We start from the raw sequence: 16781 nt of genomic DNA on the forward strand, positions 1-16781 counted from the left end.
ATTCTAAGCTAATGCTCACTGTTGGCAAATTTGATGTGACTGGTAATGGACTTGAGCCCAGTGGTGGTAAAGTTGTGATCAGTTGTGTTTGACTTGAGGGGAGCAGAGGTGAACTCTGAGTTACTGGATTTGAAGATGCAGCGAGCGGTGATGAAGTTGTAACATCCACTGACAAAGTGGAAGCTATTGATGAGAAAGTCTCATTGACAGGTGAAGTTTCACTCACTGGTGCTAAAGTTGTCAGTATATCTGGTGACTTTGTCTCCACTAATTGTAAAGTAGTAAGGTGTGGAACTGAAGACAACTTGGCTTGTGTTACATCTGTGTTCACTGTTGGTAAAGTGGTGTGGTCCAGTGTTGAAGGAATATCAACTAGCTCTGATGTTTTCTCTTCAAACGTTGTGTGGATTGTTGGCAAAGTGTCCCTCACTGCTTCTGAAGTTACACTGCCTTGTGATGAACTTGTTGTTTCTGATTCTAAGCTAATGCTCACTGTTGGCAAATTTGATGTGACTGGTAATGGACTTGAACCTAGTGGTGGTAAAGTTGTGATCAGTTGTGTTTGACTTGAGGGGAGCAGAGGTGAACTCTGAGTTACTGGATTTGAAGATGCAGCGAGCGGTGATGAAGTTGTAACATCCACTGACAAAGTGGAAGCTATTGATGAGAAAGTCTCATTGACAGGTGGAGTTTCACTAACCGCTGCTAAAGTTGTCATTATATCTGGTGACTTTGTCTCCACTAATTGTAAAGTAGTAAGGAGTGGAGCTGAAGATAACTTGGCTTGTGTTACATCTGTGTTCACTGTTGGTAAAGTGGTGTGGTCCAGTGTTGAAGGAATATCAACTAGCTCTGATGTTTTCTCTTCAAATGTTGTGTGGATTGTTGGTAAAGTGTCTCTCACTGCTTCTGAAGTTACACTGCCTTGTGGTGAACTTGTTGTGCCTGATTCAAAACTTATGCTCACTGTTGGCAAATTTGATGTGACTGCTAATGGACTTGAGCCCAGTGGTGGTGTAGTTGTATCGAGTGGTGCTTGACTTGACGCCAGTAAAGGTGAAGTTTGAGATACTGGAGTTGAGGATACAACAAGTGTTGATGAAGTTGTAACATCCACTGACAAAGTGGAAGCTATTGGTGAGAAAATCTCATTGACAGGTGGAGTTTCACTAACCGCTGCTAAAGTTGTCATTATATCTGGTGACTTTGTCTCCACTAATTGTAAAGTAGTAAGGAGTGGAGCTGAAGATAACTTGGCTTGTGTTACATCTGTGTTAGCGGTTGGTAAAGTGGTGTGATCTGGTGCTGAAGAAATATCAACTAGCTCTGATGTTTTCTCTTCAAATGTTGTGTGGATTGTTGGCAAAGTGTCCCTCACTGCTTCTGAAGTTATACTGCCTTGTGATGAACTTGTTGTTTCTGATTCTAAGCTAATGCTCACTGTTGGCAAATTTGATGTGACTGCTAATGGACTTGAGCCCAGTGGTGGTGTAGTTGTATCGAGTGGTGCTTGACTTGACGCCAGTAAAGGTGAAGTTTGAGATACTGGAGTTGAGGATACAACAAGTGTTGATGAAGTTGTAACATCCACTGACAAAGTGGAAGCTATTGGTGAGAAAATCTCATTGACAGGTGGAGTTTCACTAACCGCTGCTAAAGTTGTCATTATATCTGGTGACTTTGTCTCCACTAATTGTAAAGTAGTAAGGAGTGGAGCTGAAGATAACTTGGCTTGTGTTACATCTGTGTTAGCGGTTGGTAAAGTGGTGTGATCTGGTGCTGAAGAAATATCAACTAGCTCTGATGTTTTCTCTTCAAATGTTGTGTGGATTGTTGGCAAAGTGTCCCTCACTGCTTCTGAAGTTACACTGCCTTGTGATGAACTTGTTGTTTCTGATTCTAAGCTAATGTTCACTGTTGGCAAATTTGATGTGACTGGTAATGGACTTGAACCTAGTGGTGGTAAGTTGTGATCAGTTGTGTTTGACTTGAGGGGAGCAGAGGTGAACTCTGAGTTACTGGATTTGAAGATGCAGCGAGCGGTGATGAAGTTGTAATATCCACTGACAAAGTGGAAGCTATTGATGAGAAAGTCTCATTGACAGGTGGAGTTTCACTAACCGCTGCTAAAGTTGTCATTATATCTGGTGACTTTGTCTCCACTAATTGTAAAGTAGTAAGGAGTGGAGCTGAAGATAACTTGGCTTGTGTTACATCTGTGTTCACTGTTGGTAAAGTGGTGTGGTCCAGTGTTGAAGGAATATCAACTAGCTCTGATGTTTTCTCTTCAAATGTTGTGTGGATTGTTGGTAAAGTGTCTCTCACTGCTTCTGAAGTTACACTGCCTTGTGGTGAACTTGTTGTGCCTGATTCAAAACTTATGCTCACTGTTGGCAAATTTGATGTGACTGCTAATGGACTTGAGCCCAGTGGTGGTGTAGTTGTATCGAGTGGTGCTTGACTTGACGCCAGTAAAGGTGAAGTTTGAGATACTGGAGTTGAGGATACAACAAGTGTTGATGAAGTTGTAACATCCACTGACAAAGTGGAAGCTATTGGTGAGAAAATCTCATTGACAGGTGGAGTTTCACTAACCGCTGCTAAAGTTGTCATTATATCTGGTGACTTTGTCTCCACTAATTGTAAAGTAGTAAGGAGTGGAGCTGAAGATAACTTGGCTTGTGTTACATCTGTGTTAGCGGTTGGTAAAGTGGTGTGATCTGGTGCTGAAGAAATATCAACTAGCTCTGATGTTTTCTCTTCAAATGTTGTGTGGATTGTTGGCAAAGTGTCCCTCACTGCTTCTGAAGTTATACTGCCTTGTGATGAACTTGTTGTTTCTGATTCTAAGCTAATGCTCACTGTTGGCAAATTTGATGTGACTGCTAATGGACTTGAGCCCAGTGGTGGTGTAGTTGTATCGAGTGGTGCTTGACTTGACGCCAGTAAAGGTGAAGTTTGAGATACTGGAGTTGAGGATACAACAAGTGTTGATGAAGTTGTAACATCCACTGACAAAGTGGAAGCTATTGGTGAGAAAGTCTCATTGACAGGTGGAGTTTCACTAACCGCTGCTAAAGTTGTCATTATATCTGGTGACTTTGTCTCCACTAATTGTAAAGTAGTAAGGAGTGGAGCTGAAGATAACTTGGCTTGTGTTACATCTGTGTTCACTGTTGGTAAAGTGGTGTGGTCCAGTGTTGAAGGAATATCAACTAGCTCTGATGTTTTCTCTTCAAATGTTGTGTGGATTGTTGGTAAAGTGTCTCTCACTGCTTCTGAAGTTACACTGCCTTGTGGTGAACTTGTTGTGCCTGATTCAAAACTTATGCTCACTGTTGGCAAATTTGATGTGACTGCTAATGGACTTGAGCCCAGTGGTGGTGTAGTTGTATCGAGTGGTGCTTGACTTGACGCCAGTAAAGGTGAAGTTTGAGATACTGGAATTGAGGATACAACAAGTGTTGATGAAGTTGTAACATCCACTGACAAAGTGGAAGCTATTGGTGAGAAAATCTCATTGACAGGTGGAGTTTCACTAACCGCTGCTAAGTTGTCATTATATCTGGTGACTTTGTCTCCACTAATTGTAAAGTAGTAAGGAGTGGAGCTGAAGATAACTTGGCTTGTGTTACATCTGTGTTAGCGGTTGGTAAAGTGGTGTGATCTGGTGCTGAAGAAATATCAACTAGCTCTGATGTTTTCTCTTCAAACGTTGTGTGGATTGTTGGCAAAGTGTCCCTCACTGCTTCTGAAGTTATACTGCCTTGTGATGAACTTGTTGTATCTGATTTGAAACTAATGCTCACTGTTGGCGAATTTGATGTGGTTGGCAATGGACTTGAACCCAGTGGTGGTAAAGTTGTGATCAGTTGTGTTTGACTTGAGGGGAGCAGAGGTGAACTCTGAGTTACTGGATTTGAAGATGCAGCGAGCGGTGATGAAGTTGTAACATCCACTGACAAAGTGGAAGCTATTGACGAGAAAGTCTCATTGACAGGTGAAGTTTCACTCACTGGTGCTAAAGTTGTCAGTATATCTGGTGACTTTGTCTCCACTAATTGTAAAGTAGTAAGGAGTGGAGCTGAAGACAACTTGGCTTGTGTTACATCTGTGTTCACTGTTGGTAAAGTGGTGTGGTCCAGTGTTGAAGGAATATCAACTAGCTCTGATGTTTTCTCTTCAAACGTTGTGTGGATTGTTGGCAAAGTGTCCCTCACTGCTTCTGAAGTTACACTGCCTTGTGATGAACTTGTTGTTTCTGATTCTAAGCTAATGCTCACTGTTGGCAAATTTGATGTGACTGGTAATGGACTTGAACCCAGTGGTGGTGAAGATGTAACATCTACTGACAAAGTGGAAGCTATTGGTGAGAAAGTCTCACTGACAGGTGGAGTTTCACTAACCGGTGCTAAAGTTGTCATTATATCTGGTGACTTTGTCTCCACTAATTGTAAAGTAGTAAGGCGTGGAGCTGAAGACAACTTGGCTTGTGTTACATCTGTGTTAGCGGTTGGTAAAGTGGTGTGATCTGGTGTTGAAGGAATATCAACTAGCTCTGATGTTTTCTCTTCAAACGTTGTGTAGATTGTTGGCAAAGTGTCACTCACGGCTTCTGAAATTACACTGCCCTGTGATGAAGTTGTTGTGTCTCCTTGTGAGGTCAAAGTTGATACTGATGATTTTTCATTGATAACTTGGATTGTAGTTACTGGTGAGAAAGTTGTATAACCTGAGACTGTAGACAAAGTTGTGTATATTGCTGGTAAACTGGCATTGAATTGTTCCGTACTTGATCCACTTGGCGGTGAAGTCATCATGACTGGTGGTGCACTTTCACGGAGAGGTGATGAAGTTGCAATGTGAGGTGATGTGGTGATAGATGTTGAAAATGAAGTCGTGGCAGGGGCTTGCGTTGGTGACAACACAACTGCAAGGTGGAAATTTCAATTTAATCAGTCATGCATCACATTGTTGTTAAACTAATTTTGTGTATGTGTGCAATGAGAATTGCTAAAATGAACAGACATATACTGTATAGCTGGCATTAAATATAAACTCTTACTTGTTGCAACAATAGATGATGTGTTGACACTGAGGGAGAAATTAGAGCTGGAAGCAGCAGCCACCAAAGTTTCAGCCACAGAACTAGTATTTGGTAGTGAGATGACATCATTGAATATCAACTCTGCATCTACCACAATGGATCCTTGACTGTAAGAGAAACATTTTGGAGGTTACTGATTACAAAATGCTGTAGCCCACTTCATCGAAACATTTTTAAAGTAATTAATCCTCAATTAAGTTGCAACTGAAAGAACAAATTGATGTCTTTGATAAGAATTCAAAGCAGCATTCTTTCATTTCTACAGTTAACCATTTACTATGAGGCAACTGATTTCAAAAGGCTAAATCACCAAAGTTTGAAAAGATTAGGAGTGGTGTCTTGTACCTGAAACCGTTGACTACAGTTCGATTAAATCGTGCACCGTATTGTGCTGAATACACTTTGTTGAGCTGTGAAGAGTCAGTTAATGAAAAAATGTAATCAATGGTCAAAATATTTCATTCATGACTTCAATCATACAATACATACATCATTAATTGTGTTTGTATTTGAGGTTTGTTAAAAAGATTAAAAAACTTACAGTTGTGGTTACTTTAGTTGCTAATTCCTTATATTCCGGTGATGATTTGTTCCCAAGCTGTGGTGTAAAATTTTGCTGTATCTTAAATTCCAATGTTATCTTTGGCTCAACCGGTGTGGAAGCTGTTGTTGTCGAAGACTCTGTTGTACCAGTGAACACTGGTGGTAGTGATGTTTCATTTACTGAGGTAGACATCAAATTGGCCTGCAACAGGAACATTAGGATTACTTGGTTGCTCACTTTAAGTGACAGGAGATGAGTTTAACGTAACAAATTTTGTAATGCACCAAGTATTGATGAAGACAGTAACTTTTGAAATAGCTTAAGGTTCTTGTGTAAAGGTTGTGTTACCTGGCACTGATGTTGTGGTGTGTAGGGTTTGGTTGAGTTGCATGCACTGTAGGTGAAGTTATCATAACTAGAGCAGAAGATGTGTTGAGAGATTGTAAAGTTGAAGATGCAGTCATTTCTGATGATGTTCTATCATCCACAGGTGAGGTGGAAATTATTGGTGATGCAGCCTGATTGATAAGTGTAGTTGCATTCACTTGTGGTAAAACTGTCATAAATGATGGAAAAGTTGTCTCAACTGACTGCAAAGTAGTAAGGGGTGGAGGTGAAGACAACTTGGCTTCTGTTGCACCTGTACTCATAGTTGGTAAAATTGTGCGATCTGGGGATGAAGGAATATCAATTAGCTGTGACGTCTTCACCTGTACTAAAGTTGTGGTAATTGTTGGCAAAGTGTCCCCAACTGGACCTGAAGTTACACTGCCTTGTGATGAACTTGTTGTTTCTGATTCTAAGCTAATGCTCACTGTTGGCAAATTTGATGTGACTGGTAATGGACTTGAGCCCAGTGGTGGTAAAGTTGTGATCAGTTGTGTTTGACTTGAGGGGAGCAGAGGTGAACTCTGAGTTACTGGATTTGAAGATGCAGCGAGCGGTGATGAAGTTGTAACATCCACTGACAAAGTGGAAGCTATTGATGAGAAAGTCTCATTGACAGGTGAAGTTTCACTCACTGGTGCTAAAGTTGTCAGTATATCTGGTGACTTTGTCTCCACTAATTGTAAAGTAGTAAGGTGTGGAACTGAAGACAACTTGGCTTGTGTTACATCTGTGTTCACTGTTGGTAAAGTGGTGTGGTCCAGTGTTGAAGGAATATCAACTAGCTCTGATGTTTTCTCTTCAAACGTTGTGTGGATTGTTGGCAAAGTGTCCCTCACTGCTTCTGAAGTTACACTGCCTTGTGATGAACTTGTTGTTTCTGATTCTAAGCTAATGCTCACTGTTGGCAAATTTGATGTGACTGGTAATGGACTTGAACCTAGTGGTGGTAAAGTTGTGATCAGTTGTGTTTGACTTGAGGGGAGCAGAGGTGAACTCTGAGTTACTGGATTTGAAGATGCAGCGAGCGGTGATGAAGTTGTAACATCCACTGACAAAGTGGAAGCTATTGATGAGAAAGTCTCATTGACAGGTGGAGTTTCACTAACCGCTGCTAAAGTTGTCATTATATCTGGTGACTTTGTCTCCACTAATTGTAAAGTAGTAAGGAGTGGAGCTGAAGATAACTTGGCTTGTGTTACATCTGTGTTCACTGTTGGTAAAGTGGTGTGGTCCAGTGTTGAAGGAATATCAACTAGCTCTGATGTTTTCTCTTCAAATGTTGTGTGGATTGTTGGTAAAGTGTCTCTCACTGCTTCTGAAGTTACACTGCCTTGTGGTGAACTTGTTGTGCCTGATTCAAACTTATGCTCACTGTTGGCAAATTTGATGTGACTGCTAATGGACTTGAGCCCAGTGGTGGTGTAGTTGTATCGAGTGGTGCTTGACTTGACGCCAGTAAAGGTGAAGTTTGAGATACTGGAGTTGAGGATACAACAAGTGTTGATGAAGTTGTAACATCCACTGACAAAGTGGAAGCTATTGGTGAGAAAATCTCATTGACAGGTTGGAGTTTCACTAACCGCTGCTAAAGTTGTCATTATATCTGGTGACTTTGTCTCCACTAATTGTAAAGTAGTAAGGAGTGGAGCTGAAGATAACTTGGCTTGTGTTACATCTGTGTTAGCGGTTGGTAAAGTGGTGTGATCTGGTGCTGAAGAAATATCAACTAGCTCTGATGTTTTCTCTTCAAATGTTGTGTGGATTGTTGGCAAAGTGTCCCTCACTGCTTCTGAAGTTATACTGCCTTGTGATGAACTTGTTGTTTCTGATTCTAAGCTAATGCTCACTGTTGGCAAATTTGATGTGACTGCTAATGGACTTGAGCCCAGTGGTGGTGTAGTTGTATCGAGTGGTGCTTGACTTGACGCCAGTAAAGGTGAAGTTTGAGATACTGGAGTGAGGATACAACAAGTGTTGATGAAGTTGTAACATCCACTGACAAAGTGGAAGCTATTGGTGAGAAAATCTCATTGACAGGTGGAGTTTCACTAACCGCTGCTAAAGTTGTCATTATATCTGGTGACTTTGTCTCCACTAATTGTAAAGTAGTAAGGAGTGGAGCTGAAGATAACTTGGCTTGTGTTACATCTGTGTTAGCGGTTGGTAAAGTGGTGTGATCTGGTGCTGAAGAAATATCAACTAGCTCTGATGTTTTCTCTTCAAATGTTGTGTGGATTGTTGGCAAAGTGTCCCTCACTGCTTCTGAAGTTACACTGCCTTGTGATGAACTTGTTGTTTCTGATTCTAAGCTAATGTTCACTGTTGGCAAATTTGATGTGACTGGTAATGGACTTGAACCTAGTGGTGGTAAAGTTGTGATCAGTTGTGTTTGACTTGAGGGGAGCAGAGGTGAACTCTGAGTTACTGGATTTGAAGATGCAGCGAGCGGTGATGAAGTTGTAATATCCACTGACAAAGTGGAAGCTATTGATGAGAAAGTCTCATTGACAGGTGGAGTTTCACTAACCGCTGCTAAAGTTGTCATTATATCTGGTGACTTTGTCTCCACTAATTGTAAAGTAGTAAGGAGTGGAGCTGAAGATAACTTGGCTTGTGTTACATCTGTGTTCACTGTTGGTAAAGTGGTGTGGTCCAGTGTTGAAGGAATATCAACTAGCTCTGATGTTTTCTCTTCAAATGTTGTGTGGATTGTTGGTAAAGTGTCTCTCACTGCTTCTGAAGTTACACTGCCTTGTGGTGAACTTGTTGTGCCTGATTCAAAACTTATGCTCACTGTTGGCAAATTTGATGTGACTGCTAATGGACTTGAGCCCAGTGGTGGTGTAGTTGTATCGAGTGGTGCTTGACTTGACGCCAGTAAAGGTGAAGTTTGAGATACTGGAATTGAGGATACAACAAGTGTTGATGAAGTTGTAACATCCACTGACAAAGTGGAAGCTATTGGTGAGAAAATCTCATTGACAGGTGGAGTTTCACTAACCGCTGCTAAAGTTGTCATTATATCTGGTGACTTTGTCTCCACTAATTGTAAAGTAGTAAGGAGTGGAGCTGAAGATAACTTGGCTTGTGTTACATCTGTGTTAGCGGTTGGTAAAGTGGTGTGATCTGGTGCTGAAGAAATATCAACTAGCTCTGATGTTTTCTCTTCAAACGTTGTGTGGATTGTTGGCAAAGTGTCCCTCACTGCTTCTGAAGTTATACTGCCTTGTGATGAACTTGTTGTATCTGATTTGAAAACTAATGCTCACTGTTGGCGAATTTGATGTGGTTGGCAATGGACTTGAACCCAGTGGTGGTAAAGTTGTGATCAGTTGTGTTTGACTTGAGGGGAGCAGAGGTGAACTCTGAGTTACTGGATTTGAAGATGCAGCGAGCGGTGATGAAGTTGTAACATCCACTGACAAAGTGGAAGCTATTGACGAGAAAGTCTCATTGACAGGTGAAGTTTCACTCACTGGTGCTAAAGTTGTCAGTATATCTGGTGACTTTGTCTCCACTAATTGTAAAGTAGTAAGGAGTGGAGCTGAAGACAACTTGGCTTGTGTTACATCTGTGTTCACTGTTGGTAAAGTGGTGTGGTCCAGTGTTGAAGGAATATCAACTAGCTCTGATGTTTTCTCTTCAAACGTTGTGTGGATTGTTGGCAAAGTGTCCCTCACTGCTTCTGAAGTTACACTGCCTTGTGATGAACTTGTTGTTTCTGATTCTAAGCTAATGCTCACTGTTGGCAAATTTGATGTGACTGGTAATGGACTTGAACCCAGTGGTGGTGAAGATGTAACATCTACTGACAAAGTGGAAGCTATTGGTGAGAAAGTCTCACTGACAGGTGGAGTTTCACTAACCGGTGCTAAAGTTGTCATTATATCTGGTGACTTTGTCTCCACTAATTGTAAAGTAGTAAGGCGTGGAGCTGAAGACAACTTGGCTTGTGTTACATCTGTGTTAGCGGTTGGTAAAGTGGTGTGATCTGGTGTTGAAGGAATATCAACTAGCTCTGATGTTTTCTCTTCAAACGTTGTGTAGATTGTTGGCAAAGTGTCACTCACGGCTTCTGAAATTACACTGCCCTGTGATGAAGTTGTTGTGTCTCCTTGTGAGGTCAAAGTTGATAACTGATGATTTTTCATTGATAACTTGGATTGTAGTTACTGGTGAGAAAGTTGTATAAACCTGAGACTGTAGACAAAGTTGTGTATATTGCTGGTAAACTGGCATTGAATTGTTCCGTACTTGATCCACTTGGCGGTGAAGTCATCATGACTGGTGGTGCACTTTCACGGAGAGGTGATGAAGTTGCAATGTGAGGTGATGTGGTGATAGATGTTGAAAATGAAGTCGTGGCAGGGCTTGCGTTGGTGACAACACAACTGCAAGGTGGAAATTTCAATTTAATCAGTCATGCATCACATTGTTGTTAAACTAATTTTGTGTATGTGTGCAATGAGAATTGCTAAAATGAACAGACATATACTGTATAGCTGGCATTAAATATAAACTCTTACTTGTTGCAACAATAGATGATGTGTTGACACTGAGGGAGAAATTAGAGCTGGAAGCAGCAGCCACCAAAGTTTCAGCCACAGAACTAGTATTTGGTAGTGAGATGACATCATTGAATATCAACTCTGCATCTACCACAATGGATCCTTGACTGTAAGAGAAACATTTTTGGAGGTTACTGATTACAAAATGCTGTAGCCCACTTCATCGAAACATTTTAAAGTAATTAATCCTCAATTAAGTTGCAACTGAAAGAACAAATTGATGTCTTTTGATAAGAATTCAAAGCAGCATTCTTTCATTTCTACAGTTAACCATTTACTATGAGGCAACTGATTTCAAAAGGCTAAATCACCAAAGTTTGAAAAGATTAGGAGTGGTGTCTTGTACCTGAAACCGTTGACTACAGTTCGATTAAATCGTGCACCGTATTGTGCTGAATACACTTTGTTGAGCTGTGAAGAGTCAGTTAATGAAAAAATGTAATCAATGGTCAAAATATTCATTCATGACTTCAATCATACAATACATACATCATTAATTGTGTTGTATTTGAGGTTGTTAAAAAGATTAAAAAACTTACAGTTGTGGTTACTTTAGTTGCTAATTCCTTATATTCCGGTGATGATTTGTTCCCAAGCTGTGGTGTAAAATTTTGCTGTATCTTAAATTCCAATGTTATCTTTGGCTCAACCGGTGTGGAAGCTGTTCGTTGTCGAAGACTCTGTTGTACCAGTGAACACTGGTGGTAGTGATGTTTCATTTACTGAGGTAGACATCAAATTGCCTGCAACAGGAACATTAGGATTACTTGGTTGCTCACTTTAAGTGACAGGAGATGAGTTTAACGTAACAAATTTTGTAATGCACCAAGTATTGATGAAGACAGTAACTTTTGAAATAGCTTAAGGTTCTTGTGTAAAGGTTGTGTTACCTGCACTGATGTTGTGGTGTGTAGGGTTGGTTGAGTTGCATGCACTGTAGGTGAAGTTATCATAACTAGAGCAGAAGATGTGTGAGAGATGTAAAGTTGAAGATGCAGTCATTTCTGATGATGTTCTATCATCCACAGGTGAGGTGGAAATTATTGGTGATGCAGCCTGATTGATAAGTGTAGTTGCATTCACTTGTGGTAAAACTGTCATAAATGATGGAAAAGTTGTCTCAACTGACTGCAAAGTAGTAAGGGGTGGAGGTGAAGACAACTTGGCTTCTGTTGCACCTGTACTCATAGTTGGTAAAATTGTGCGATCTGGGGATGAAGGAATATCAATTAGCTGTGACGTCTTCACCTGTACTAAAGTTGTGGTAATTGTTGGCAAAGTGTCCCCAACTGGACCTGAAGTTACACTGCCTTGTGATGAACTTGTTGTTTCTGATTCTAAGCTAATGCTCACTGTTGGCAAATTTGATGTGACTGGTAATGGACTTGAGCCCAGTGGTGGTAAAGTTGTGATCAGTTGTGTTTGACTTGAGGGGAGCAGAGGTGAACTCTGAGTTACTGGATTTGAAGATGCAGCGAGCGGTGATGAAGTTGTAACATCCACTGACAAAGTGGAAGCTATTGATGAGAAAGTCTCATTGACAGGTGAAGTTTCACTCACTGGTGCTAAAGTTGTCAGTATATCTGGTGACTTTGTCTCCACTAATTGTAAAGTAGTAAGGTGTGGAACTGAAGACAACTTGGCTTGTGTTACATCTGTGTTCACTGTTGGTAAAGTGGTGTGGTCCAGTGTTGAAGGAATATCAACTAGCTCTGATGTTTTCTCTTCAAACGTTGTGTGGATTGTTGGCAAAGTGTCCCTCACTGCTTCTGAAGTTACACTGCCTTGTGATGAACTTGTTGTTTCTGATTCTAAGCTAATGCTCACTGTTGGAAAATTTGATGTGACTGGTAATGGACTTGAACCTAGTGGTGGTAAAGTTGTGATCAGTTGTGTTTGACTTGAGGGAGCAGAGGTGAACTCTGAGTTACTGGATTTGAAGATGCAGCGAGCGGTGATGAAGTTGTAACATCCACTGACAAAGTGGAAGCTATTGATGAGAAAGTCTCATTGACAGGTGGAGTTTCACTAACCGCTGCTAAAGTTGTCATTATATCTGGTGACTTTGTCTCCACTAATTGTAAAGTAGTAAGGAGTGGAGCTGAAGATAACTTGGCTTGTGTTACATCTGTGTTCACTGTTGGTAAAGTGGTGTGGTCCAGTGTTGAAGGAATATCAACTAGCTCTGATGTTTTCTCTTCAAATGTTGTGTGGATTGTTGGTAAAGTGTCTCTCACTGCTTCTGAAGTTACACTGCCTTGTGGTGAACTTGTTGTGCCTGATTCAAAACTTATGCTCACTGTTGGCAAATTTGATGTGACTGCTAATGGACTTGAGCCCAGTGGTGGTGTAGTTGTATCGAGTGGTGCTTGACTTGACGCCAGTAAAGGTGAAGTTTGAGATACTGGAGTTGAGGATACAACAAGTGTTGATGAAGTTGTAACATCCACTGACAAAGTGGAAGCTATTGGTGAGAAAATCTCATTGACAGGTGGAGTTTCACTAACCGCTGCTAAAGTTGTCATTATATCTGGTGACTTTGTCTCCACTAATTGTAAAGTAGTAAGGAGTGGAGCTGAAGATAACTTGGCTTGTGTTACATCTGTGTTAGCGGTTGGTAAAGTGGTGTGATCTGGTGCTGAAGAAATATCAACTAGCTCTGATGTTTTCTCTTCAAATGTTGTGTGGATTGTTGGCAAAGTGTCCCTCACTGCTTCTGAAGTTATACTGCCTTGTGATGAACTTGTTGTTTCTGATTCTAAGCTAATGCTCACTGTTGGCAAATTTGATGTGACTGCTAATGGACTTGAGCCCAGTGGTGGTGTAGTTGTATCGAGTGGTGCTTGACTTGACGCCAGTAAAGGTGAAGTTTGAGATACTGGAGTTGAGGATACAACAAGTGTTGATGAAGTTGTAACATCCACTGACAAAGTGGAAGCTATTGGTGAGAAAATCTCATTGACAGGTGGAGTTTCACTAACCGCTGCTAAAGTTGTCATTATATCTGGTGACTTTGTCTCCACTAATTGTAAAGTAGTAAGGAGTGGAGCTGAAGATAACTTGGCTTGTGTTACATCTGTGTTAGCGGTTGGTAAAGTGGTGTGATCTGGTGCTGAAGAAATATCAACTAGCTCTGATGTTTTCTCTTCAAACGTTGTGTGGATTGTTGGCAAAGTGTCCCTCACTGCTTCTGAAGTTACACTGCCTTGTGATGAACTTGTTGTTTCTGATTCTAAGCTAATGCTCACTGTTGGCAAATTTGATGTGACTGGTAATGGACTTGAACCTAGTGGTGGTAAAGTTGTGATCAGTTGTGTTTGACTTGAGGGGAGCAGAGGTGAACTCTGAGTTACTGGATTTGAAGATGCAGCGAGCGGTGATGAAGTTGTAATATCCACTGACAAAGTGGAAGCTATTGATGAGAAAGTCTCATTGACAGGTGGAGTTTCACTAACCGCTGCTAAAGTTGTCATTATATCTGGTGACTTTGTCTCCACTAATTGTAAAGTAGTAAGGAGTGGAGCTGAAGATAACTTGGCTTGTGTTACATCTGTGTTCACTGTTGGTAAAGTGGTGTGGTCCAGTGTTGAAGGAATATCAACTAGCTCTGATGTTTTCTCTTCAAATGTTGTGTGGATTGTTGGTAAAGTGTCTCTCACTGCTTCTGAAGTTACACTGCCTTGTGGTGAACTTGTTGTGCCTGATTCAAAACTTATGCTCACTGTTGGCAAATTTGATGTGACTGCTAATGGACTTGAGCCCAGTGGTGGTGTAGTTGTATCGAGTGGTGCTTGACTTGACGCCAGTAAAGGTGAAGTTTGAGATACTGGAGTTGAGGATACAACAAGTGTTGATGAAGTTGTAACATCCACTGACAAAGTGGAAGCTATTGGTGAGAAAATCTCATTGACAGGTGGAGTTTCACTAACCGCTGCTAAAGTTGTCATTATATCTGGTGACTTTGTCTCCACTAATTGTAAAGTAGTAAGGAGTGGAGCTGAAGATAACTTGGCTTGTGTTACATCTGTGTTAGCGGTTGGTAAAGTGGTGTGATCTGGTGCTGAAGAAATATCAACTAGCTCTGATGTTTTCTCTTCAAATGTTGTGTGGATTGTTGGCAAAGTGTCCCTCACTGCTTCTGAAGTTATACTGCCTTGTGATGAACTTCTTGTTTCTGATTCTAAGCTAATGCTCACTGTTGGCAAATTTGATGTGACTGCTAATGGACTTGAGCCCAGTGGTGGTGTAGTTGTATCGAGTGGTGCTTGACTTGACGCCAGTAAAGGTGAAGTTTGAGATACTGGAGTTGAGGATACAACAAGTGTTGATGAAGTTGTAACATCCACTGACAAAGTGGAAGCTATTGGTGAGAAAATCTCATTGACAGGTGGAGTTTCACTAACCGCTGCTAAAGTTGTCATTATATCTGGTGACTTTGTCTCCACTAATTGTAAAGTAGTAAGGAGTGGAGCTGAAGATAACTTGGCTTGTGTTACATCTGTGTTAGCGGTTGGTAAAGTGGTGTGATCTGGTGCTGAAGAAATATCAACTAGCTCTGATGTTTTCTCTTCAAACGTTGTGTGGATTGTTGGCAAAGTGTCCCTCACTGCTTCTGAAGTTACACTGCCTTGTGATGAACTTGTTGTTTCTGATTCTAAGCTAATGCTCACTGTTGGCAAATTTGATGTGACTGGTAATGGACTTGAACCCAGTGGTGGTGAAGATGTAACATCTACTGACAAAGTGGAAGCTATTGGTGAGAAAGTCTCACTGACAGGTGGAGTTTCACTAACCGGTGCTAAAGTTGTCATTATATCTGGTGACTTTGTCTCCACTAATTGTAAAGTAGTAAGGCGTGGAGCTGAAGACAACTTGGCTTGTGTTACATCTGTGTTAGCGGTTGGTAAAGTGGTGTGATCTGGTGTTGAAGGAATATCAACTAGCTCTGATGTTTTCTCTTCAAACGTTGTGTAGATTGTTGGCAAAGTGTCACTCACGGCTTCTGAAATTACACTGCCCTGTGATGAAGTTGTTGTGTCTCCTTGTGAGGTCAAAGTTGATACTGATGATTTTTCATTGATAACTTGGATTGTAGTTACTGGTGAGAAAGTTGTATAACCTGAGACTGTAGACAAAGTTGTGTATATTGCTGGTAAACTGGCATTGAATTGTTCCGTACTTGATCCACTTGGCGGTGAAGTCATCATGACTGGTGGTGCACTTTCACGGAGAGGTGATGAAGTTGCAATGTGAGGTGATGTGGTGATAGATGTTGAAAATGAAGTCGTGGCAGGGGCTTGCGTTGGTGACAACACAACTGCAAGGTGGAAATTTCAATTTAATCAGTCATGCATCACATTGTTGTTAAACTAATTTTGTGTATGTGTGCAATGAGAATTGCTAAAATGAACAGACATATACTGTATAGCTGGCATTAAATATAAACTCTTACTTGTTGCAACAATAGATGATGTGTTGACACTGAGGGAGAAATTAGAGCTGGAAGCAGCAGCCACCAAAGTTTCAGCCACAGAACTAGTATTTGGTAGTGAGATGACATCATTGAATATCAACTCTGCATCTACCACAATGGATCCTTGACTGTAAGAGAAACATTTTTGGAGGTTACTGATTACAAAATGCTGTAGCCCACTTCATCGAAACATTTTTAAAGTAATTAATCCTCAATTAAGTTGCAACTGAAAGAACAAATTGATGTCTTTTGATAAGAATTCAAAGCAGCATTCTTTCATTTCTACAGTTAACCATTTACTATGAGGCAACTGATTTCAAAAGGCTAAATCACCAAAGTTTGAAAAGATTAGGAGTGGTGTCTTGTACCTGAAACCGTTGACTACAGTTCGATTAAATCGTGCACCGTATTGTGCTGAATACACTTTGTTGAGCTGTGAAGAGTCAGTTAATGAAAAAATGTAATCAATGGTCAAAATATTTCATTCATGACTTCAATCATACAATACATACATCATTAATTGTGTTTGTATTTGAGGTTGTTAAAAAGATTAAAAAACTTACAGTTGTGGTTACTTTAGTTGCTAATTCCTTATATTCCGGTGATGATTTGTTCCCAAGCTGTGGTGTAAAATTTTGCTGTATCTTAAATTCCAATGTTATCTTTGGCTCAACCGGTGTGGAAGCTGTTGTTGTCGAA

General features: G+C 40.7%; 1 protein-coding gene across 1 annotated transcript in view; it reads right to left on the reverse strand.

Moving 5' to 3' along the window:
• The window catches only part of LOC108896469 (uncharacterized), a 57624-nt gene that overhangs the window by 37037 nt on the left and 3806 nt on the right, over nucleotides 1-16781 (reverse strand). The window contains exon 3 of the mRNA XM_051070274.1: nucleotides 4793-4930. Within this exon, the coding sequence (XP_050926231.1) occupies nucleotides 4793-4820 (28 nt within the window). The 5' untranslated portion in view covers nucleotides 4821-4930. The remainder of the gene's footprint in view (nucleotides 1-4792; nucleotides 4931-16781) is intronic.

Source organism: Lates calcarifer, linkage group LG5, assembly GCF_001640805.2.
Source record: "Lates calcarifer isolate ASB-BC8 linkage group LG5, TLL_Latcal_v3, whole genome shotgun sequence".
Classification (NCBI taxonomy): Eukaryota; Metazoa; Chordata; class Actinopteri; family Centropomidae; genus Lates; species Lates calcarifer.